Source organism: Cryptomeria japonica, chromosome 8, assembly GCF_030272615.1.
Source record: "Cryptomeria japonica chromosome 8, Sugi_1.0, whole genome shotgun sequence".
Taxonomy (NCBI): domain Eukaryota; kingdom Viridiplantae; phylum Streptophyta; class Pinopsida; order Cupressales; family Cupressaceae; genus Cryptomeria; species Cryptomeria japonica.
In genome coordinates, this window is record NC_081412.1 from 578,975,698 (window position 1) to 579,001,586 (window position 25,889).

At 38.3% G+C, this 25,889-nt stretch overlaps 1 protein-coding gene across 2 annotated transcripts in view; it reads left to right on the plus strand.

The window, feature by feature from the left end:
- LOC131034414 (uncharacterized) overlaps window positions 1–25,889 on the plus strand; it is a 137,208-nt gene that overhangs the window by 82,374 nt on the left and 28,945 nt on the right. For both annotated transcript variants that reach the window (XM_057965887.2, XM_057965888.2), the window contains exons 3-6: window positions 7,663–7,862; window positions 19,435–19,785; window positions 19,999–20,199; window positions 20,285–20,355. In XM_057965887.2, coding sequence (XP_057821870.2) covers window positions 7,663–7,862; window positions 19,435–19,785; window positions 19,999–20,199; window positions 20,285–20,355 — 823 coding nt within the window. The remainder of the gene's footprint in view (window positions 1–7,662; window positions 7,863–19,434; window positions 19,786–19,998; window positions 20,200–20,284; window positions 20,356–25,889) is intronic.

The following is a 25,889-nucleotide window of genomic DNA, read 5'->3' on the forward strand; positions in this document are numbered from 1 at the left end:
GAAGGTAATGCACACTTAGTTTGTAAATTAAAGAAATCAATTTATGGATTAAAGCAATCTACTACCGTGACCTTGTGTCCTCCTGACACCTTCGGTCGCACCGGTATCCTCGGCCTCTCTGTCCGCAGACTTTGTCTCGTCTTCCTTCCTGGTCTCGGCACCTCTGTATAGTGTTTACGGCTCTACCGTACTCCCGTCACCAATCTCCAATTTTAGGGAAAGTTCCCCCAACCGTTTCCTGGTGGTTTCTATTAGTGTGGAAATCTGGCCCTCGCCAGAGCCATTGCTGCCATTTCCGCCGCTTCCTTCCTCGGCAATGCTCTTAAATCTTCTTCTTCGTTCTACTTGTTGTTCGAGATTTAATGCTCGTTGGGCGGCTTCAGAGTCCCCAATGTATTCCTTCTAATTTTTGTCCTTATTTAGGAGATTGGGCATTAATTCTAAATTCTTCTTATGCAATAGAACAAGGCATCATATTGAAAAGAACACTTTTATTAATTCATCCCTGGTATACAATGTATGTCACTACAATGGAGGTGTTCTTGTTTATTCTCCTTCGCCCGTACACATTTAGGGATTATTCATCTCTCGGTCGCTTTCATTGCGCTCCTCCTCTTGGGGCTCGTGAAACTCCCATAGGATTTGCTGGCGTCGGTTCTCCCGATAGGTGTCTTCCCTACGGTTTTGGAGAGCCAAAAATGCCTGTGCTAGAAGGTTGGGCAGATTGCTCATCAACCGATTTACCGCCGGGCTTACACCAAGCGCACTCCACACAACGTCCTCTGGAACATCTTCAGTGGTGGCTTCCCTTCGTACGTGTGTTTCAATCGCCACTTGGAGGATGTAGGAGATATCTTTCGTAAGCGCTTTTTCTCCCTCGAATAGTTCTTCAGGTTCTTCGTCTGGGTTACTGTTTGTCCCTTCGGCCAATGGTTGTCTAATTATCCGTGTGCCATGTAGTATACTCTCATGCTCTGGATAAATTTTGGCAACAACGCTAGATGTTTACCCTCTGGGTGAACAGTTTAGAACATACAGATAGAACACTCAATGCAAAATAATAATGCCATAGATATCAGATAAAACATAAGAGATGCTATTCTATTCATAATCATGTGTCTTTACAAGTTACCTTCCAAGGTATATAAAGGTATCGAGCGGGTGCAAGGGGCAACCGTCACACCCGTAACTACCATCCCTCGGTTACCGGACTAACAAGGACAAATACAACTTAATTAACTAGTTTTATTCTCGTACAATATTGCTGCCAACATTGATATCTGTGGACATGCCATGATAGTCCATATCTCTTAAGCAATATTAACTAAGTTGTGAGTAACCAAAATAAGTTATATTACTGAGATATTTTCATGGTGGATATCATGTTACATAATATCCGTGGATATGCCATGAGCGAGAGTCCTTATGGTAGGCATCATGTGACTTAATGCCCGTGCACATATCATAAGGGATATTGCGAGTATGGCAAATATCATGTGACTTGATATTCGTGGACATGTCATTACTCCTTATATCACATTGAGGTGAAATCTCTCTCACTCATATATGAATCCATTGTGTTTAAAGTTTAATTTAGGATAGTAATCATCCTCCCTAGCTAAGAGGGAGTGTTAATGATTTGTAGCTTCGGTCGGATTACTCCTATCGATGAAATCAAATGCATAAGTGGCCTATCGGCCTTGAGCATTTGATTACTATCTTTTCTTTGTATTTCACTATGATTATTGATTATCGTAATACATGATTAATAATAGTAAGATAACTATCATGTATTTATATATATACATTGTATAGGTATATTATATATACATGATTGAAATATAACCATTGTTAATCTTGCTAATCATCATGCTGTTATTCATACTATTTAATAATAATAATCATGCTGACAATACTTATCGCATTGTTGATAATAATTCATACATCGATATTGAGTATCGATATCCATACTAATGATATCGATATCATACTATGCTATCAATGACAGCATACTATGATACCGATATCATTAGTAATGCCTTGATGTAACTACGGTTCAATAATGTGTATCGAACTTAATTATATTGCAATGTGTATCAAACTTAATTATATCACAATGTGTGTCGATGTTAGTCATCGATAATAAACAGCCGATAACAAATCATGGACATGTCCCTACGGAGACATGTCTCCACGCTGTTGTACATATAAAACCGATTCAATATGACTTGGGAGGTACCGCAATCAATAAGTGCCGAACAAGTTACAACAAAATATATATTTGGAATTGTTGGATTAAGCATACATCAGCAGCATTATATATACCATTATGATCTGCATTACAATCTCTTTATATTGTTTACCTCTCCATATCATCAGTATTGATATTATAATTTCTGCAAATTGACATATATATATGTTAATATTCAAGAAGAAATTATAAAGACTTTGTGATCAATATCTTATATAGAAAAATTAAAATACCATAACCTCTAAAATCTGATCAAACCTTAACAGGTCTATGATACGGATCTTGAACATATTGATATTGAAGACCTCAATAAAAGAATGTATGGGATGTATGATCGGCTTCCTTCTTCACTGACACAGAGAATCATGAGAAATGGGATTGTCCAGGCAGTAGGATTCCGTTCGTCAATGCAGTGTCCTGAGTTGATGGTGGAATGCACGAGGCATTACAACTCTCAGCAAAAGTAGATTATTGCTCCTGATGGCCAGATACGAGCTCACCTAGGAGAAGATGCAATCAGAGAAACTTTTGGCATTCCTAGCTATAGCTCCACCATATACAAGACAAAAGAAGCTATAGCTATCTATGAAGCTGATCCAATTGCCTGTACTAAGAGGCTTAATAAGCAGTGGCTCTTGAAACCCAGACCACATCATACCAAGGTGCGAAAGAGACCTCCTCATATTGATTTCATTGCAGAGTATGGAGACCTTGTCTTGCTGCTCAATAGGATCATGGGAAGCCCTCAAGCCTCCACGTATGTGCCATGGATGTACTTTTTCATTGAAGAAGTCACTGCAGGAACGAAGATGATAGACTGGCTAAAATCATCAGCAATAATATTGACAAGCAACTAAGAAACTTGGAGCATACCAAGACTTTTCATATGAGTTGCTACGCCATCTACCTACTTGCATGGTGCTTCAAGTACCAAGGCTTGGTGTGCAGAGGCATAATGGGAAACAAGGTTGGCTCACTTCAAAAGAGTCAATGATGCATTCCTCATGTACATCACCAGGAAGCTTCAGGGAGGCACGTGCCAAAGGCTGACACCTGAGGCAAAGGTGCTGATAAATAAGTTTGGGTTTTGGTACATCCAATTCCCTCGGTTCACATACCTGAGAATCCAAGGATTCACAAGATGTCCTTACAAGCTCCCAAGGTTTCCAACAAATAGAATGATTTTGCTAGAAGTTGTCAGGCAACTAAGTACCTTTATAAAAATCCAAAGGATCAATCAGAAGTCCAGAGTATCTTTCCCTCTTTGCATCGGGAAGATGTTGAAATCATGCTCGTCAGTCCGGGCAGCAGAGAGCGTCGATGTAGAGTTACAGTGGTACTCATTTTCACTCTACCGATCCAGGTCCAATTTTGATCCCCATCACAATATCAAAAAGGTGAATGGAAGAAGTTTCAAGCACAGGGTTGATCTCGAAGATTTCTGGGCAAATGCTGAAGATGAACATGATCTACGAAAAAATAATGCTATCCAGACTGCCCATCAACTCAACCAGAGCCCTTGACCTTTTTCCGATTCTGGATCAGCTGGAAGATGACGGAGTTTTCACCCAAGCAGGATACGAGATAAAAAAGAACAAGCCTCTTCCCAACATAGATTGGTCTGTATCTGAGCTCTCTGATTTGAATACTTTGATGAAAGCAGTAATGAAATTCACCTGTCAGTGGGTTGAACAACAAGTTCATAAGTTGAAAGGGAAAAGTCTAGCCTTAACTTATGACCTCATGGGAAACTTGAATTCTAGTTCTTCCAGAGATGATTGAGGAACACGACATAGGGAGGCGCAGAAGTGGAAATCCCAAGAGGTAGAAAGAAGTAGCAGAGAGTTCAAGGCAAAAGAAACAAAAAATTGGCATGGCAACTTCCGCTTTGATAGAAGAAGAGAGTTCATCTACCAGCAAGAGCAAGGCCCCAACCAAACAGCCGAGGGAAAGGAATTTGCCTTCTCTAATTTTAGAATCAAATTTGGAACCTATTCAGCAACAAATCATTCTTGAGGAACAACCATTAACAATAGCAGACATAGATCAAGGAGATTTTGAGATTGAAATTCTGGGAGAAGATTCTCAGGAGGGAATAATTTCCGCTCTCAAGGGACTTGGAGAAAGTGAAGATGATGAGAACGAGGCAAATCAGGAGGATAATAGCATAGAGCAGCCAACTGAGCCAAGTTGGTTATTGCAGAAGCTGAAAAGGAAGGTAGCTGTAGAAGTCCAACCAATGGGCAATCCAACGGAACTCCTAGCTAGGCTAGATTAGCCCATGGAAACAAAGAGAGCAAAGACATATTCACTGTTTCATAGGGATGATACAGGGTATTGTTCAATGCAGGTGGCTGTCCCAAAGGTTGACAAATCCAGAGAAGACATTGCTCCTGAGGAATACCATCTAATCAGCATGAACATAGGTCCTACTTCAAAGAACCAGGAAGTTTAGGAGTTGGATATGACAATTGATGCAATCAAGGCAATGCTGCAAAAAGAGATAAACAAGGAACTCATGTTCAAGGCAGAAAATGTGCAACTAAAAAGTTACATTCAACACTTAGTCAATCCAATCAACAAAGAGGAGGAAGTAGTTGCTCTACCTATGATTCTTCCACAACATTCAGTGGAAAATTTTGAAGGGATGAAGGTAGCTGCTCAAAAGGCTAAGAAGTGGATGAATAAAATTGCAGAAAGAGCTACTACACTTGCTGAAGAGCTGGCACAGGTCCACGGACAAGTCTCTTCCTTTCTACTCAGAACCCAGTGCGTAGCCTAGTTATGGGGAGAATTTCAAACCATTCAAAGAAAAACAATTCCATGTTTGAGGGTGTTAAAGGGAGTTCCTAGGTAGAACTTGCTCAAAGGGAAGGTGATAGATGCTGGCACATTTTATGATTTCAGCACATGGTATCATACCTTGGCAACCAAGGGCGAAGTCTTGCAGAAAATGAAAGGGATAGCGCCAAGATTGAAGAAATAATTAAGGCAATCCAAATTAAAATCTTCATTGTGGTTGCTGATATTTTGGATCAGGAAGAGGTCCGAAGCAAGGACCTGGAGGTGGAAAACTTGAGAGTCAAAGTCCAAAATAACTTTCCCATTTCTCAAGTTTGATTGAAGAGCAATATTTCAGTAGGGCAGCCTCTTTCTTAGTCATTGAAGGTGGTTTCCGGAAGCTAGAAGCTGATTGGGTCACTACCTTTGCCACATGTGATCATGACATGGACTTGATGGAGTATAAACTTGACAACTTGCCACATGTCCCAATAGAGGAGCTGGGCCCCATCCTGACTAGATTCGTTGAATTTGCTGCTAGAGAAAAGGATAAGGGCAACCCGCTTCTAGAATAAAGCTGCTTTAATTAAGTGTCCACTTCTTATTGGTGCAAATTAGATAACTACAACAGCTAGCCCTAATTAGGTTTTCAATTTAATCTTGGCCATTGATCTTAAATCAATCCAAGCCGTTGCTTTGTAATAAGGGTGCCTATATAAACCTCCCCCCCCCCCCATTTCATCTATTTTCATATGAGAGATTTTAGAGATTGTTGTAGTGATGTTCCATAAGTATAAAGACTTGTTCATTGTTCGATTGTTGGTGAATTTGATCTACTTTGTGAGTTAGCATGGTTTCTTGCTCTCATTAGAATAGGATTTTATTTTCTTGGTAGAATGAATGAAAAGATCTGATAGAAATTGCTTTACGTGAAATTGCGTGTTCATACTTTTGATAGTTGGATGATTTTCAATTATTGTGCAAAGTAAGTCTTAACCAGAATTTAGAAATTTAAATTCTATTATTTCATTCATTGTTCAAAATGGTAGTGAATGGAAGTAATATGAAAATCTTTTGAAATACCACAGAAGATTGCACCGTTCTTGCTTAGTTGTTGAATTTGACAAAGCTAGAATTGGTTTTAATTTCACATTTGCAATTTCCGTCTCTTGAATTCATAAGAATTGTTTAGGATTAGAATTTTCTTTCTCAAACCCTCATCTTTTTACCTGTTTTTTTTGGAAATCAGTTGAGGTAGAATTTATTCAAAAATCGTTCCAAAAAAAGAAAAGAAGAGGAAGTTAAGAATCAGCAAAATCTTTAAACTAATCATCTCCTTGGACAATTGTGTAAGTCCCCTTGCAGTTACTAGCATTTTCACAACGAACCGACTGAGACTATCTGCATTGAATCTAGAACCTTGGAGTCGTCTTCATGATCACACAGGCCATCTGTTCAGCACTTAGAGGATTTTGGTCAAGAGAGAGTAGGCTATCTTAGGGTATTTTATTCTGAGTTGTGCGTGCATAAAAAAACACACAAACAGGACCTGACTTGTCTTTCACCAATTACGCCACCCTGAGATGGAGTGCTTGTGGGCAGGGAGGCGTATGTGTGCTCTTGGGCTTGATGGAGGGTAATCTCATACTCTTATCAAGCATGCCACCCTAAGATGGAGCACTCGTGTCGTGGCCTAGGAGGCTGATTAGTGCTCCTAGGCTTGATCAAGGAGGATGGAGCACCTCCTAGATTGAGGGATGGAGTGGACCATTTTCCTCCCATGTTCTCGCAATTCAAGGATAACTATCCTTGAGATTGTGGTTTGCAAAGTTTCTATCTAATTCCTAATATGGTTACTATAGGAATACACTTGGGATAATTATTAATTCTATTTATTATATAAGCAATCATATGTTATTGGATTTCTAACCGATGTGAAAATAGTTGGTCTAATGAATTATGTTTCAAGTGTTGACTAACATGAGTGCAGGACCTAAACCGGGATTAATCTTGTTAAAAACATTTCAAATGTTAAATATATACTCTTAACTGTATTATATCTCTTATTTTAATTGAACTTGTAATTTTAGGTCAAAATCTAGTAATATCCTCAAAAGTGACATTACATGTAGAAGATTCTTTGATTGGAAGATTTTGCTTTTGACGATACCACCAAAATATCTGTTAGTCTGTGAATCAATAAGTGCCTAACATACTAACTGTTTCGTTGCTTATGACATGTTTCAGATCCCACTGGATTTGTCTTTGCCTGTGAAACTTGCCTGTTGTGTATAGAGGAAAAGCATAGAAAGCTGCTTATGCATGAAACAATTTCAAGTTTACTAAAGTTTTTAACTTTTGGGTGGTTGCATGTCATTAAGATAATGTGAGGAGTGCATGGCATGTCCAAACTGAAAATGGGTTTACTTTAGGTTATCATTTTAGAAGCTTTATGTGCTTTTATATCAGTCTGTAATTAATAAATCAGTGCTCAACTTATATTTTTATGGTTTCCAATGAATATTTATTTATTTAAGATAATATTTGAGATTTTTAAAATGCATATATGATTGTGTAAGTCTTCTGGATAAAACTGTGTCAATGATTAAATTTTATTTTTCCTTTTCTAGATAAAACCGATAATCGGCCTGGTCCTGCAAGCACTCGCTCTCTCGTAGAAATTGCTACAAATTTGCATCGGAGTACTATTGAAATGCAAGAATGGAGCTTGGGAGACCTTACTCTGGGTCTTTACCTTCTCTCTCTTCGGCATGCTTCTGAGATGGCAGTTGATAATATCAAGGGTGAACAAATTGTATCTAATTATGTGGTAAAGGCCTGTTTGGATTCTGGTTTCATTTTTCTGTGTGGATTAGTGATTTCATGCTGATAAAAGAATAAAAGTGTATTGCTATTTTGGTAAGCTGAGTTTTCCATTATGCAATTGGCAACTTGTGTTGGCAACATCTAATGCAAATTTTGGTGCAACCTTTATTTTTTTGTAGAAATCCTAAGCTAAGTTGTGCTATGTACTGAGAACATCTTAGTTTTATGCATAAGTATTGCCATTGCTGCAATTTAAAACTAAGAAGCTTTTTGCTACTAATTGAATTCTGATTACCAAAGTTACCTTCAATAGTGGCGAAGAATGCTTTCTTTTGTAGTTGTTTTCTTTTATGCACAGTGAAGATATATGTCACTATGTTGTGTTCTAAAGGCACTTTTTTCATAGAGTGCAATGTATAGATGAAAATGTACAAATGATAACTAAGAGTGTTCCTTGGAATAAACTGTATATGTTTACATTGTTTTTTAATTGTTGAGTAACCTTTCTTATTTCATTTGTAGTTATTGCACACATGCAGTTGATAGCACTGGTCTAGCATATCCACTATGCTGATTATTGGCCACAAGCGACCTGAATTTTTATATTATAGGCTCAAATTAATCCTCTTAAGGTAGGTTTACACCATACAACATCCTTTATAAAGCATCATTCCATTGAATACAGTACAACGAGAGAACAAGACACATGATATGCCAGTGATGTGATATGCGTTTACTGACAGTCTTAGACTAGTAACACTAGAGTAGGATAAATCCCTAGCCACACATGCAACTTCACTCATCTTAAGTCTTACATATGCCATATGTCAGGTACTTGTAATCTTAACATACATTATGATATTGGTATAGGTACAGAGCAACCATTTTGATAGCTGAAGATGCTATCTGTATCAGAAACGAATTGGATAAATTTGCTTATTCTCGTCTCTTACAAGGTCATGCTGTCTCAAACTAGAAGCGGGAGGTCATTTGATGGAATTTATTATTGTGCTATCTCAATCTGAAGAGAAAACTACCATATTTGTCTTTGTAGGTATGTGTTGATGTGTTTTTCATGCACATGAGAACATAGAATAAAATACTCAAAAGTATCTTATCCTCTCTTGAACAAAGTTACTCAAATGCTGAAGATTAGCTTAAGGATCACTTGAGATAACTCCAAGGTTCTTATTGTCGGGTCACGACATGTGGATAAGCTCAATGGTTTGATGTGATTGTGTTGGAATCACAAAGGGACTTATGTTAAATTGTTGAATGCTTGAATCGCTGGAACTTAGATACTAACTACTTGCTTGGAGAGTAAAGAAAGAGCAAAAGGCATGGGGTTTAGGGAGTCTATTCTAATCCTAAGAATGCAAGAGAAGAGTGAATGATTCGATGGAATCCTACTGGGCGAGGTCTCACCATCAAACTGAACAATTTGACACAAGCTCAGTGCAATCTTCTTCTAAGAGATAATTCAAAGATGTTCAGATCATTATCATCAAACATTGATTACCATTCAAGATAATGCATAAACAATGGACATATAACAATTGAAGTTAATCTCATTCAATGTAAAATTCCCTAACTTAGATTTGATACCATTCAATTTTTGTCACCAGAACATTGCAGGAAGAAGGTGTTCGTGTATTATAGTCTATGGTGGTAAAATCCTCTAATACAACATCTCTTAGTTAGGTGTCTTCCTTGCTTGTATTGATTCTAGTTCTATCTAAATAGTCACTGATAAATAAACAACTAGAACAGTCTCTGTAAAATATAGAGTCAATTTATACTTTCAAGAACATAAGTAATGTTTGTATCTTAATGCACTTGGTTGGCCTTCTGTTGATTAATCTTCGCATCAACTCATCAGAATATGCAATGTCAATAAGTATGGATGAACTGGTACTCCGCATTCCAACACGTTGTCTCTTCCGCATTGACTAATACTCTCTGTGATACATCCTGATCCCTCTGCGATACTTCCCGATTTCGGGTTTGCTGGTAATCCGCTGTGTTGTTCCCCGCAATGGTCATGTTAGTGGTTTCTGTGTTGATTACTATTTGTCAACACTCCCGTCGTGGCCACCTAGGTTCACGCAGACTGCAATAGGAAATAGTCCGCGATTCTGCTGTTCATACACGCTGTTGCCTCTGTGACTCCCGTCAACTGCGTTAAGATGTGATACACGCCGTTGCCTCTGTGACTCCCGTCAACTTCGATGAGATGTGAGTCTTCGAATCATACTTCCGGTAGTTCTTCTCTACCGAACACACTCGTGGCAACCTGGAACCCCGACGAAGTCTTCTTCCGACTAACAAATTGATTCTCTTTCTGAATCGTGGAACCAATAGGTCAGTTGGAGACTGACGAAAGGCACGATAATTTTGAGTGTTATACACGCAGATTCAAATATTCTTCTATGCTTTTGATTTTAATCCAAATTCCATATGCCTCTTCGGGTGTCACCCCTCCTTTTATTGTCATCAAATTAGTTGAGAATCCCGTAATAGTTAGAGTTAATTACGGTTGTAAGCAAATACATGAAAATATTAATTATTTATACAAATGAATGGGGAAATTTATATAAACTAATTAATATATTCTTTATATATTCGATACTTTTATTATTCATATATTAGGGGGACATGACAGTCTCCCCTGCCTCGTGTTGCTTGCCCTCAAGCAACTCCAAAACTCTTTCATTTTCCCAGGTGGCATCGTCCTACGACAAATTTTTCCATTTGATGAGATATTCTCTGATGATTTTGTTCCGCAGTTTCCTGTCCCGTGTTTCCAGAATTACTTCTGGTATCATTTCGAGCTTCCCTTCATCATTCAAAGGAGGTAAATCTTCAGACACGGACGCTTGCTGTCCCAGGGCCTTCTTGAGACAAGACACATGAAATACATTGTGTATCTTACTATGCACTGGTAAATCAAGTTCATAGGCAACTGTACCAATCTTCCGGACCACCTGATAGGGACCATAAAACCGAGGTTTTAATTTTTCAGACCCACTACGCTTGAGAGAAGATTGCCGATAAGGTTGTAACTTGAGAAATACCAAATCTCCCATTTCAAAATGGCGTTCAGCTCGTTTTTTATCTGCATAGATTTTCTGTTGATTCTGAGGACATTGCAAATTTTCCTTAAGAGCGGACAAAATGTCTTGGCTTTCTAGAAGCCAATCACGAGTTTTAGGTACATTGCTCTGTTCAAAGGCAAGATCAAGAAAAGAGGGGACATCATAGCCATTTAATGCTTTGAAAGGAGACATACCAATTGACATATGAAAGGTAGTATTATATCAATATTCACCCAAATATAACCAACAAACCCAAACCTTCTGATGTCCGGCTACATAGTTACGAAGATAACCTTCAATCCATTTATTCACTATTTCCGTCTGCCCATCGGTTTGCGGATGATAGCTGGTGCTATGATTCAACTTTGTACTTGTCAATTTGAAAAGCTCCCCCCAAAATATGCTAAAAAATCTGCTATCTCTATCACTGATAATATTCTTCGGTAAACCATGTAATCGGAAAACCTCTCTGAAGAATAACTCTGCAATCTGCACTGTTGTAAATTCTGTAGTGATAGGAAAGAAGTGTGCAAATTTAGTTAATCTATCAACCACAACAAATATACAATCTTTACCTTGGGATTTCGGTAAACTTGTGATGAAATCCGTGGATATACTTTCCCATTTCTGATCTGGTATAGGTAGTGGTTGTAACAAGCCGACAGGATGCGTTTGTTCTGCTTTATTTTGCTGACAGGTGGTGCATTCCTTGACATAGCATAGGACATCATTTTTTAAACCTTTCCAAGTGAACCTTTCTCTTACTTGACGATACGTTTTGGAGTATCTTGGATGCCCTGTTAGAGGAATGTCATGCATAAATTGAAGGATTTTTTCTTTTAACTTCGATCCTGGAGTTAAATAAATCCTGTCCTTGTAATAGATAATATCATTAACAATTTTATATTTATCATCCTGTATATTACCATCTAGCAATTCACATGCAAAAGAATCCTTTGAATACTCGACCAACAATAAAGATTTCCAATCAGCTGTTACAACAGATAAAGCATTGATTTCAGGCCTTCTAGATAAAGCATCGACAACCACATTATTTTTACCTTTTACATATTCAATCTCAAAGTCGTAAGCTTGAATTTTATTGATCCACTTCTGTTGCCTGTCATTTAAATCTTTTTGACCCAAGAAATATCTCAGACTATTATGGTCAGTTTTCACCACAAATCTGCTACCAACCAAATACCGTCTAAATTTTGTCAAAGCATGCATGATTGCCAACATTTCTTTATCATAGATGGAGTATAATTTCTCAAGTTTATTAAGTTTCCTGCTTTCATAGACTAAAGGGTGTTTGTTTTGCATTAAAACTGCCCCTATTCCATCACCAGAAGCATCACATTCTAACACAAAAGGCTGATTAAAATCTGGAAGAGCAAGTACTGGACAAGAACTCATTACCTCTTTAAGCTTCTCAAATACCTGTTGAGCTTCTTCAGTCCATCTGAATGCCCCCTTTTTGGTAAGATCTGTCAAGGGTGCCCCAAGCTGTGAAAAACCTTTGACAAACCTTCTGTAATAACTGCATAACCCAAAGAATCCCCTTAGCTCCGTAAGGTTCCGAGGTGGTGGCCAATCCAAAATGGCTTTTATGTTTTCTTGATGAAGCTGTACCCCTGTTGTACTGATCATATGCCCTAAATACAAAATTTCAGTCATTCCAAATTCACATTTAGACGCCTTTGCATACAGTGATTGTGATTCCATAATACCCAGAACTATATCAATATGTTTCAAATGCTCTTCCCAAGTTTTGCTATAAATCAGTATATCATCAAAGAAAACTAGCAAAATTTTTCTTAACTGTTTGTTAAAAATATGATTCATACAGGACTGAAAAGTGGCAGGAGCATTTGTTAGACCAAACGACATTACCAGGAATTCATAATGACCATAATGACAACGGAACGCAGTTTTATGAATGTCTTGTTCTCTTAACTTAATCTGATGATACCTTGATCTCAAATCAATTTTAGAAAAATAAATAGCACCATGCAATTCATCTAACAATTCATCAATTCGAGGAATTGGATACCTGTTTTTGATTGTTTTCTTGTTAAGAGCTCTGTAATCAATACACATTCGAAGTGTTCCATCCTTCTTTTTGACCAACACTACAGATGAAGCAAAAAGACTAGAACTAGGTCTGATATGTCCCATATCCTTTACTATTTCATCCCTGAATGTTTTAGGGTGTCTATAAGGAGTAGTAATCACTGGTTTAGCACCTTCTTCTAATTCAATAGTATGTTCAAAACCTCTATCAGGTGGGACTCCTGGAGGGATATCACTAAAAACCACATGATGTGAATCTAATACTGTTAACAAATCATTTCCATAAGATTTGGATTCAGAATCTGATACCTTGTTGGAGATTAAACATTGTGCTGACCATGCCACATCTCCATGTCTGAAAATAACTTCCATTCTCTTTGCACTGACGATCCTGGGGTCACTGTTAGACATACCACGAAGGACGACCTTCTTATCATCAATTTTAAAAGAGAATTCCATTCTTTTAAAGCTTTGTGTATATTCATCTAATGTTTCCATCCACTGTATGCCCAAGACAACATTAGTGTCAGCCAAATCAATCACATAGAAATCATCAGTAACAGTGTAATTGCCAAGAGTAATATTCAATTTAGGAACTTTATGAGTGCTAGACAAATTAGTTCCAGCTGCTACTCTAACATCAAATCCTTCATGTTTTTCAGTATGCAAACCACGTTTTTCCACAAGTGCTGCATCTCTAAAATTATGTGTAGAACCACTATCAAGCATAACAATTACACGCTGTCCATTCAAAACTCCTCTAACCCTAAAAATATTGTAATGTGGGGTTCTTGTCATGGATGCTATAACTCCTTCTCTTCGTTTGCTACCTGTTTCCGATTCAATGTTCTGTGGGTCCCGTTCTATGTTAGGATCAACATTCTCATCATCCTCACTGTCAGACATAACCTCAATATAATGAATTTTCCCCTTCCCTAAACATCGGTGTCCCGGCTGCCATGCTTCTCTACAACTGAAACATAGTTTTTTCCTTCTGAGTTCTTCTCTTTTCTCCTTATCTAGCCTGTTTCTAGGGAAATCATCTTTGTTGAAAGGTTGTTTGTCTTTTTCCGGTTTAGGAGGTGGTCCTTTGTTAAAATTTTTTCCTTTTGAAGATGGTTCTAATTCTCTTGCTCTTTTAACGACTGTTTGTAGAGTAAGGGGGTTTAAAGATTTAACCCACCCTTTGAGGGAATCAGACAATCCATCTATAAATATCACAATCTTATGTCTTTCAGAAATTTTAGTAATTAAGACTGCCAAATTTTCAAATTCAGAGATATATTGTTCAACAGTTCCAGTTTGCTTAAGTTGAGTCAGATCCTTAAGGTGTAATTCAGGGTCTTTAGAATCGAACCTATCAATAAGTTTTTCAGCAAACTCAACATAAGTGCCTATCAAATTATGGCCCAAGGTTATTTGTCCATGATGCCACCATTCATGTGCTACACCATCAAGATGTAATGCAGCATATGTAATTGCTTCTTCTTCCATCATAGGGTTTAATTGGAAATATGTATCTAGTTTTTGCACCCAAGCCCGAGCAGTTGTCTTACCAGAACCATCAAAATAAGGAATGGACATCTTCCCAATTTTTCTTTGTAATTCACTGTTATTTCCCCGTTGTCCTCTTGGCCTATGTTTCATTATGACATCTAAATACTCCCTAAATGTCATTGATGATCTGAATTCTTCACCTGAACCTAACCGGTCTTGATGTATTTCTTCCTGAATTTCTCTTATTGTAGGTTCATTTTCAGGTGGTTGGTTTCTAGTAGTAAATGTAGGCATAAATGGTCTTGCTGTTCCTGTTCTTTCTGGCTGATTATTAACTGACTGTTCATCTCTACCCCCATTGTTTTGATGTTGATTATTCTGTCTTCCATTATTTGGGTGCTGATTTACATTATTGGCCATAAACTGAGTCATCAGGTTGGTCATTCTATTAACGTTATTCTACATATCTTGCTGACTTCTGATTAGTGCAGCCAATAAATCCCTATTGTTATCTGGTTCTCCCATGTTGGTTTCGAAGATAAGTTCTTCGTCAGTTTTTGTGTGGCTATCCTCAATTTTGAACGGAATAGACAAACTACTTTGTGTTAATGAAGAATTTGTAAATCTGTTCTGACGAGCCCTGGTGTTTCGGAAATTATAATTACCTTGGTGCATACTCAACCGTGCCTTAAGTTTTCATAAAATTTCACTACCCTACAGGTTGGCAGGATTCAAAAGCTCTGATACCACTGTAAAATTCCCTAACTTAGATTTGATACCATTCAATTTTTGTCACCAGAACATTGCAGGAAGAAGGTGTTCGTGTATTATAGTCTATGGTGGTAAAATCCTCTAATACAACATCTCCTAGTTAGGTGTTTTCCTTGTTTGTATTGATTCTAGTTCTATCTAAATAGTCACTGATAAATAAACAACTAGAACAGTCTCTGTAAAATATAGAGTCAATTTATACTTTCAAGAACATAAATAATGTTTGTATCTTAATGCACCTGGTTGGCCTTCTGTTGATTAATCTTCGCATCAACTCATTAGAATATGCAATGTCAATAAGTATGGATGAACTGGTACTCCGCATTCCAACACGTTGTCTCTTCTGCATTGACTAATACTCTCTGTGATACATCCCGATCCCTTTGCGATACTTCCCGATTTCGGGTTTGCTGGTAATCTGCTGTGTTGTTCCCCGCAATGGTCACGTTAGTGGTTTCTGTGGTGATTACTGTTTGTCAACACTCCCGTCGTGGCCACCTAGGTTCACGCAGACTGCAATAGGAAATAGTCCCCGATTCTGTTGTTCATACATGCCGTTGCCTCTGTGACTCCTGTCAAATGCGTTAAGATGTGATACACACCGTTGCCTCTGTGACTCCCGTCAACTGCGATGAGATGTGAGTCTTCAAATCATACTTCCAGTGGTTCTGCTCTACCGAACACACTCGTGGCAACCTGGAACCCCGACGAAGTCTTCTTCCAGCTAACAAATTGATTCTCTTTCTGAATCGTAGAACCAATAGGTCAGTTGGAGACTGGCGAAAGGCATGATAATTTTGAGTGTTATACATGCAGATTCAAATATTCTTCTATGCTTTTGATTTTAATCCAAATTCCATATGCCTCTTCGGGTGTCACCCCTCCTTTTATTGTCATCAAATTAGTTGAGAATCCCGTAATAGTTAGAGTTAATTACGGTTGTAAGCAAATACATGAAAATATTAATTATTTATACAAATGAATGGGGAAATTTATATAAACTAATTAATATATTCTTTATATATTCGATACTTTTATTATTCATATATTAGGGGGACATGACATTCAATGCCAGTTGACCATGCAAGGCACACTTACAATCAGCAAGAGGCTAGTGGTATGGACTAAACAAATTCCACATAAATGCATTCAACAAATTCTTCCATTCAATGTAATTAACATGAAAGCAAATGAATTGAGAAGTAGAGACCATGCAACTTGTTGAAATGACACAGTAATTCACCATAACTTGAATGAAATCATATGTTCTTTATGACAAGAATTTGACAACAATCTTTGCCTTCTCCTAATCTAACTTCTATTCTAATTGCTAACTAGCTATTATCTATTGATCAATTACTAACTATTAACCTGCTATTATTTATTAACCTTTACAAATGAGAGACTTGAGCCTTTTATAGATAGCCCTTTACAATGAATGGCTCAGATCATTTTGAGATCAATGGCTGAGATTTTACAATAAAACCCTAATTAGGGTTTGTTACAACAAATTCCCTTTTGGGCCAACAAGATCATTACAATGAATTGGACACATGTCCATCTTGATTTCTAACCTTTGAGAGAATAGGTACATAAAATAGTATTTGATGAGGCACCATGTGTCACTTGCTCCACCATGAGATGAATCAGGTTTATTGAATTTGGACTTGCGGATGTGGAAGTAATTTGATTGGCTTGAATGCGAATAGGATGCCACATCAACTTTCTCTTGTAGACTTGATTTGTCATCATGAAGGGATGTTGAGAGATATCTCTGGATACTCAACATTTCAAGTTCTCTCAAAGCAGTGGTAATGCGAAGCATTGATGTAGTTGAGTCATTCCTCCATCCTCACCTGCTTGCCTTGGGGTGATGGTATGACTTCTCCTTCGCATTCCTTTGATTTCTTCATTTCTACACGGTGCAGTGAGAGTTTAGATTCCTCTTGGGCATTTTGTGCTTGTAAATGAGGTTTTCCCCTTTGCATGGTGGTGTAGATCTTACAATCTTTCTTCTTTTGCTTTGCAATTACCATCTTCTCCCATCTGCAAAACAAAACAAACATAATATCAAACACACATAATATATAACCTTGATAATTCTTCTAACTTGATTTATTCTCTGGTTTTTATGTGTTTTGCAGGTTTGATAAGTGCATTTAGAGAAAATCTGCTCTCATGAAGGAGTAGTTGAAGTTGAAGTCACTCCAAAACGAAGTCTCACTCACTAATGACTTTTGAGTTGAATCTTATCACTTTATGCCTTAGTTTATGTCTCTATGCACTATAAGACCTCAAAACTCACCTTGAATATGATTTCTCCTTCGACTTGAGGCAATAGGAGTGAAATTCACTCTGAGAGAGGGGCACTTGAAGCATCCTTAACTAGCAATCTCTCATTCATTCTTTGGTTGAGTTCATGATAAAATTCACTTCCTCTATGATGAAAATGTTGTTAAAGGCCTATAAACTCACTCATTTCCCTCAAATGCTGCTCAAGAAGTCCATTTTGCTCCTAATTATGAGCAAGAGAAGCAGATTTCGCTCCAACTAAGGGGCACTTGGAATTTTGGCATACTTAGTTAAATTTTGCCTCTAGAAGTCACATCTCATTGTAACATATATAAGTCACCCGGATGATCAAGGAAACACCTGTGTTGTTGATTAGACTTGATTAAGGGTTTCTCCATCAATACCTCTTTATTTCACCCCTCACACAAGGCTATCCACCTGACTCCTGGCCTCTTGACCATCTATACCTCTTCAATGTAAAGGCTAATAGCAAAGGATTCTAACACTACCCAGGAAAGCAGAAAAAAGTGGGGGTCCCCATTTGCAATGGGGCAATGTGTGAATACCTCACAACAGTATGCTTACCAAATATGTCCACTTTGTGGCTGTTGCTATGTACTTTGATTGCTGTGAGCCTGCTGATCTCTTTTGTAATGGAAATTTTTATTGGATTAGTTCCATTTGAAGGGAATATACTATATATGTAGTTGCAGATACACTTAATATATGCCCACTTCATGCGTGTCACTACACATTTTAATGCTCATGAGTTTCCTGTCTTTTTCAGGTATTTCTAGAAGTTGCATGGGGTCCTCATCAATCATTTCTGATTTTTGTCCTAAATTGCTCAATCTTGTTTGGTAAGAGCTGTTTAGATTGTCTTGATCAACCTTTAAAATTAGTACGATACACACATCTTCAAATAGATGGGTAAAGAGAAGTAGTTAACAAATGCTTCAAACAATGTAATTATGTCAAGAGAATGCTAATTGGCTTCACTTAGTATAGTGTTCATACAATACCACATACCTTTGAACCATTGAAGTGACCCCAACCAAGGCCTTCTGTGGATATAGATCTCCTGCTTTCAGTGAGTGAGTTATTTAAAATGTTAGGATATCTGTGGTGGTCTCCCAGGAGAGTTTCTCCCTTAGGATCATTTAGCTCTTTTAATTATATCCACGTCATTCATCACTTAGAAAAGGACGTGGGCCTTATATGCACGCACTAAGCATTTATGCTGATGAGTAAAACTTTGTTAAGTTTGATAATTAACAGTTGATTGCATGTAATCAATTAATTACTAATCCCTCCCACTCTCATTTTCCTAGTGCTTGATTTGACACGCATTCTTGTTATTGAGCTTTGCTTTCTAGGTTGGGGAAACCCTGGGTTGTATTTATGCTAATTTGCTAATTTGCATGGACAATCTGCATCAGGGTTTTGTGCATGGCATCTTCCTATTTGCAGGTAAGGTGTATGAAGTTTCTTATTTTCTTTTCAAGGAACAGATAATTGTTCCCGAAGAAAGTGGGTTAAAATCTTTGTGAGATGGTATACAAGGAGACTTAATTAATTGATTTTTGGTCAATTAGTGGCCTATTGCTTCCTCTTCTAAAAAATCTTATGTGTCGCGGTACAAGTAATGACCCACTAAAAAGTTAAATTGATAGTCTTTAAGGGACAATAATCTATGGTGTGATCGATATATAATTAGAACTTTATGAAAAGAAGTCTGTAGGACTCTGGAATTGTTTTTGTCTACAGAATATAACTTTTTCTCTATTCTGCAAGGTATTGAAATGCCATTAAAATCTAATTTTGTTGCATTTGAACTTTGGCTTCCAGGTTCAGGATCTGATCTATAATGTAGAATTGGCTAAAGGTGCATACCTGAAGGATGCTGCGAGTCTAGCACGCAACAGCATGCTTCGAGAGAGTAATATTTTGAAATTTGTAAGCAAATCTAATGTGATGAGACCTGGGTATTATATTGGGGTTGACAACCGCAATAAGCTGGTTATACTTGGCATTCGTGGAACTCATACAGTCCATGACCTTATTACTGATATGGTCTCTCACAGCAACCAGGAAGTCCATTTTGATGGTTTCCAGGTACATTTTGGGACAGCTGAAGCGGCACGTTGGTTCTTTTGCAATGAACTGGAGACCTTGAAGAAGTGCTTAGAAAAGCATGAGGTGAGAGTTGATCTTAGCTATAATTAGTGGTCATAGAACCTTACATTGTATTCACATTTCCTTTTTTCAAGACTATTGACAGGTAACTCCAAATTATTTGGAATCAAATATTGCCATGGGTTGCATGATTTACAAAGCAAAGCCTTCTATATACATTCTTCATGCTTAGTTTAGTTATCATCCTTTCTAGTTGAGACCCTAACATTATTACAGGGATTTAAATTAAGATTGGTTGGGCATTCTCTTGGAGGAGCTGCAGCAGCATTATTAGCAATAATGCTTCGCAAGAGATCAGAAGAAGAGCTAGGTTTCAGCCCTGATATAGTATCTTCTGTTGGAATAGCAACACCGCCTTGTGTCTCAAGAACACTTGCTGAAAGTTGTATCGACTTTGTCACCACAGTTGTATTGCAGGTGTGAGGATTGCTTTCAATTTTTTTGTGGTTAGTAATTTAATAGGTTTTCTAGAGTATTGTATAACATGTTTGTATGTCTTAAGGACGATGCTATTCCGCGGATGAGTGGGACATCATTAGCAAGGTTACGTAGTGAAATCCTTTCTACTGATTGGTAAGCAGACTGAAGTGTTTTTCCATTTGTCCTGCCTTGTTTACTTTTTTAAGAATATCAGTTGCAGCTTCACACTTTCAAATTATATTCTTTTCGTCTCACTCTGTTTCCTTGTTCTTATATCATCCATTCTTATTTTTAATTGAAAACATGTTTCATGTATTCATTTCAATTGTTAAGGTCTTTATGATTTATATGTTTGTTTGTGTGCATGCTATGTTATATTGCATCATGGCAAGAACATACCAGTGTCCTGGAGAGAACATACTGTTCATAAATAACTTGCTTTTGTAGGAGAAAAATGACAAGGTAGCGTAAAGCTATATTTCCATATAGTCCAAGAGTCAGCATGCATTCATGTGTCTTGTAATGTTAAGTCCAGTGCAGCATAGTTTTCAAACAGACTCAGCAGACCAAAAAAATTTGACTCAGTAAAAACTCAGCAACACTTAATTTTTGAAACAAAGTTCAAACATAAATTTTATGCAAATTACAGCTACAAAATGTACTAGATGCATTCGGTGGGGGTTTGGGGGCAAAGCTCCTAGCAAGGTTGAGTGGTGGAGCCCTTGCCACCAATCCCAAAAGAAGACTTTCAAAACCACAGACCTTTATGGCGAATACCATTTTCATAAATTTTTAAAAGGTAAAAAGCAAAGCTTATAAAGTCAAAATCCATAATTCTAGAAAATGGTGCAAATCTGAAATTCCAGATTTTTTTTCTACAAATCCCCTAAAAAACACTTCCAATTTGCTCTAGAATGCTCTAATGCTGTTGTGTGTGTTCAACATGGCTGAATAGGGCTTTTAAAGGCAAAAATCTGCATTTTAATAGTGTTTTTTCTGCTTTTTCTTTTCCATGTTTTCAATGCATTTCAGTTGTGGCATGAGTTAACCCATCTGTCTCGCTGAGCATTGGTTGAATTCTTGCCAAAAAACTTGCCAGTTACTATAAAAAAACTGGTGAGTTTAACTTGCAAAAACTCAGGGATGCAAAATTTTGGACTTGCTGAGTACTTGCCAAGTCTGTGAACTATGCTGTATGGTATATACAAAAGTTGGCGTAATCCACTTATAATTGAACTCCAGGGCAAAAAAAGAGCTGAAGTGTTGCTGGAATTGATAGCATTTCTTGCATTTGTTGTAACGTCAAGCTTGTTGGGGTGCCATCTAGACATTCAATATGGACTTTCTGTTCTATCATGTTGCTCTCTAATCTAATAGATGATGCTTGCATTCTAAAACCGAATGCAAGTAGTTAAATAATGAGCATTGTGGCTGATTTTCATTTTAATATTGACTAGACTTTAATAAGTGTGCCAACTTCTATGAGCGAACAGAAACAATGGATAAAATACATATAAGGTGATTGAATGAAAGAGTGGTAAATTTTTTATTTCATTTTCTCCTATTCTGTTTTTCAGTGTGGTTATGTGGACCATAATAAAAATACAAAGACAGTTTTATGGCTGCATCGATTATTTCATTTATTTAACACTAATATAAAAGTGCATAAGCAATGCTTTCTATTGAGTAACTTTAAAATGTCGATTTGCACTGCAAGAAAGATGTCTGCAATGAATAGGAGGAAATCAAACTCTTAGAACAAACTATTTAAAGGTGTTAAGAGCAAAGAAACGGGACTCAGACTCAGCAAGGCCGACTCGGACTCGGCTGGACTTGGGAAAGTGAAAATCTCAAGAAATTTAGAGATTTTTAAAGATTTAAAACTTGTTTCATGCACCCTTTATTGAATACACTTTAAAGACACAATAACAATCAAACTCGGCTCATTTGATTACATACATAAGTATACATCAATCACATAAGCATAAATGCAAATTGTAGCTGATGGAAATAACAAACATAGATATATAAATATTGTCAAATGTATACAATATTACAAAACTCGTGGAATAAAAAATCCATGTCATCATATGATTATCATCAAATGTTCCATACAAATACCAAAGGTAAATACAACTACAAGCCTATGGCTCAGAGGAGTGTGCAACCTTAGGGCTCGACCCCCTGCGAAGGCGTCTAAGGTGTGTGACTCGGACTCGGGCTCGCCGAGTTTATGCGAGTCATGGCGATTTTTGTTTCTCCGGTTAAGAGTGAATACCCAATTCGCGAAGGCACTTTCTCAAAAAAATTGTATCAATTTATCAAAGAGGCCCAAAGACTTTAAGTGGGATTTGAGTACTGATATATGATTATTGTAGTCAGAAAACTTGTGAATATTTTTCTGGCTAAACTGTGTAGAATCTTGTACTGTCCCTACCCTTAATCACTGATTATTCAGTGATTTGCATATTAATCATTCATTGAAAGTAAATGCAAAACATAGCCGCAGGAAACTAAATTAATCGAAACCAACAATAAAAGGAGTATATGTATATATATTGTATCATTGAATTAACCATTTAGATTTGAGGAGTTTAGGATGCTGCACAACGCTTAGTGACTTACAGTCCAATGTTCCAGTTGAGGAAACAAAAATTATAATTCTCTTTCAAGATCCAGCTGGACTCACACCTGTTACAACAGCTGACCAATACAACTGCGTCATTTGGTGGCTACCGAAACAACTGAAGAGGTGGAAAAAACATTAATAACAACTGTTGGGTATAGTACGACACCGAAGGCCAACCAATGATTCAATGTCGAGCATGTAGCGAATGGGGACACTTTGCCAGAGATTGCCGAAAGGGGGAAAATCCAGAGCACCTGTGTAGATGGTGTGGTCCTGGTGACCACAAGGACGCAAACTGCCCAAAGTCGAGAGTAAACCTGTTGACTATCGACAGGACAAACAAGGAAGGTGTGTTGGGAATCGCAAGAGCACAAGCGAAGAAAGCTACGTACCCAGATCCCCGTACGGAAAAGGAGAGAGTACGGGAAGCTATGGCCAACATTGAGAGGGAAATGGAGGAGCGAAGGGAAACAATTGACACTTCGCTACGTGAAGAGTCCAAACAAAATGTCCTAAGATAAGTGTTGCAGACAGAAGTGCCAATAAAGATTAAAGATCTTCTAGGGACTATACCACGACTAAAGGCGGCTATCACAAGCACCATAAATGTGCCTATCCGTACGGTGGCACTCCATATGGAGAACCCAGTCAGCTCTTTGGTAGGCCCAATGTTACTAGTGCTGAGCAGCGGAAGACACATACTGTGGTAGTGGAAATGGGTATATTGGGCACAATCCTCACCGACACCATTGTAGATGGAGGATTAGGGGTGAATGTGCTACTAGAGGAGACGTGGAAGAAATTGGGAAAGTCGACGTTGTGGCCATCGACATTCAATCTAGTGGGGGTCGACTAGCACTACATCAAGCCGATCGGAACCTTAATGGCACAATGGGTAACTATTGGTACACAACCCTTCATTTTGGATTTTGTAGTAATTCTTCTAAAGAAGAAAAGATATGATGCAATCCTCGGGAGAGGATGGCTCATCAGTGTGAAAGTAAACCATAATTGGAAGTGAAATATGCTATCCATGGAGAGTGGAGGTTGGAAATTTGTTATTGACCTAAGTATGGAAGTGGTGAGCGAGGAGTTGGCATCCTCCTCGGGATCAGAGTCAGAGGGAGAGCCTCCTGGAATAGATGAAGGCAGACGACAGATGGAGCCGAACAATGAGGGCATTCTGGAGTTGGAAGGCTGCTCAGAAGATGAGGTGGGCTTGATGAACGGGATATTCCACTGGCAGATGGAGGATTACGAGTTCTTCCATCTTGAATGTAACATGTTACAGGTAGAAGAGGAATCTGGGGAGAAAGACATGTTTTTCGCCTGAATATGGGGAGTATAAGGAAGGGGTGGCTCGAGTTAATAAGACTCTAGCGCACAAATTTGACAAGGACAAACCCATACGGTATGAGGACCCTAAACTCAAGGAGACAAACCTAGGGGACGAAGCAAGTCCGAAGAATATTCTAGTCGGTGATGACTGGAATCCCATGCTGAAGGCAGCAACCTTCAAGATTTTTATGGAGTATAAGGTGTATTTGCTTGGACCTATAAGGACTTGAAGGGGGTTCCCTGGGAACTATGCATCCACCGGATTCCATTTGTACCAGGAGCCCAGTCGGTGCGGAAGAGACCATACCATATGAACAAGAATTATGAGGCGAGAGTGAATGATGAGAGAGAACGGATGTGGAAGCAGGCATCATATTTCGGGTGTAGACAAGTGAGTGGGTCTCACCTATCGTGATATCATAAAAAAAGGAGGCGAATCAAATTCGCATTTGTGTGGATTTTTAGTGTCTGAACATCGTCACCATCAAGGACTCATTCCTGATACCCTTCATGGATAGTATCCTCAAGGAAGTGGCCAGACATGAAATGTCCTCCTTTATGGATAGTTTTTCGGGGTACAACCAAATTTCTATTGCTGAGGAAGATAAGACCACATTTGTGGTTGAGGACGACGTATATGCTTACAACCGAATATTGTTCGGGTTGTGCAATGCTCCTGCCACCTTCCAAAGGATAATCCTGCACATCTTTGACAAAATGTCCGTGGGGAATTTCAAGACATTTTTAGATGATTGGTCCATCTACAGTGGACAAGACACCCATTTGGTGGCCTTAAGGGAATGCATGGAACGATATGTCGGAGAGCCTGGCTAGCATTGAATCCAAAGAAATGTCGGTTTATGGTGCCTCAAGGGAAACTACTCAGCCATATTGTGTGCAAGGCCAGATTGAAAATAGATCCAGACAAGGTGAGAGTAATCATTGAGATGGAACCCCCGACGAATGTAACAGGAGTCAAGTCCTTTCTAGGACACATAGGATATTATTGGAAGTTCATCAAGAACTTCGCCCATATTTCTTACCCTCTCGACAAACTGACACGGAAGGGAGAGCCGTACGTTTGGGAGATGGCACAAGGAGAAGCCTTCGAGGAACTTAATACAAGGTTGGTGGCTGCACCTATCCTAGCCTACCCAAATTGGGATAGAGAATTCCACGTACATGCGGATGCCTCTAATTATGCTATTGGTGCCACACTGGCACGGGTGGGAGGACATGGGTTAGATCACCCCATCTACTTTGCGAGTCGATTGTTATCAAAAGAAGAAAAGAATTATAGCACCACAATGAGGGAAGCTCTTGGGATGGTCTACACAATGCAAAAATTCCAGCACTATCTACTGGCAACTCCATTTACGTTCTATGTCGACCACCAGGTGTTAATGTACCTAGTGAATAAATCCATCATTCAACGGAGGGTCAGTAGGTGGCTACTCCTACTCTAGGAGTTTACCTTTACAATTATTGTATGTTCGGGAAAAAGCCATGTGATTGCAGATCAGTTATCACGGATCAAGTCCAGAGAGCTGCCAGGAGGAGTGAACGATGACTTTCCCGATGCTCTTCTGTTTTAGATAGCTGCACTACCGTTATGGTATGCCAACATCGAGGAGTACTTGTCGACTTCATGGTTCCCGATGGACATGCTGCCAGGAGAGAGAAGAAAGTTGGTTCTCAGAAGTTAGACATTTCAGTTGAT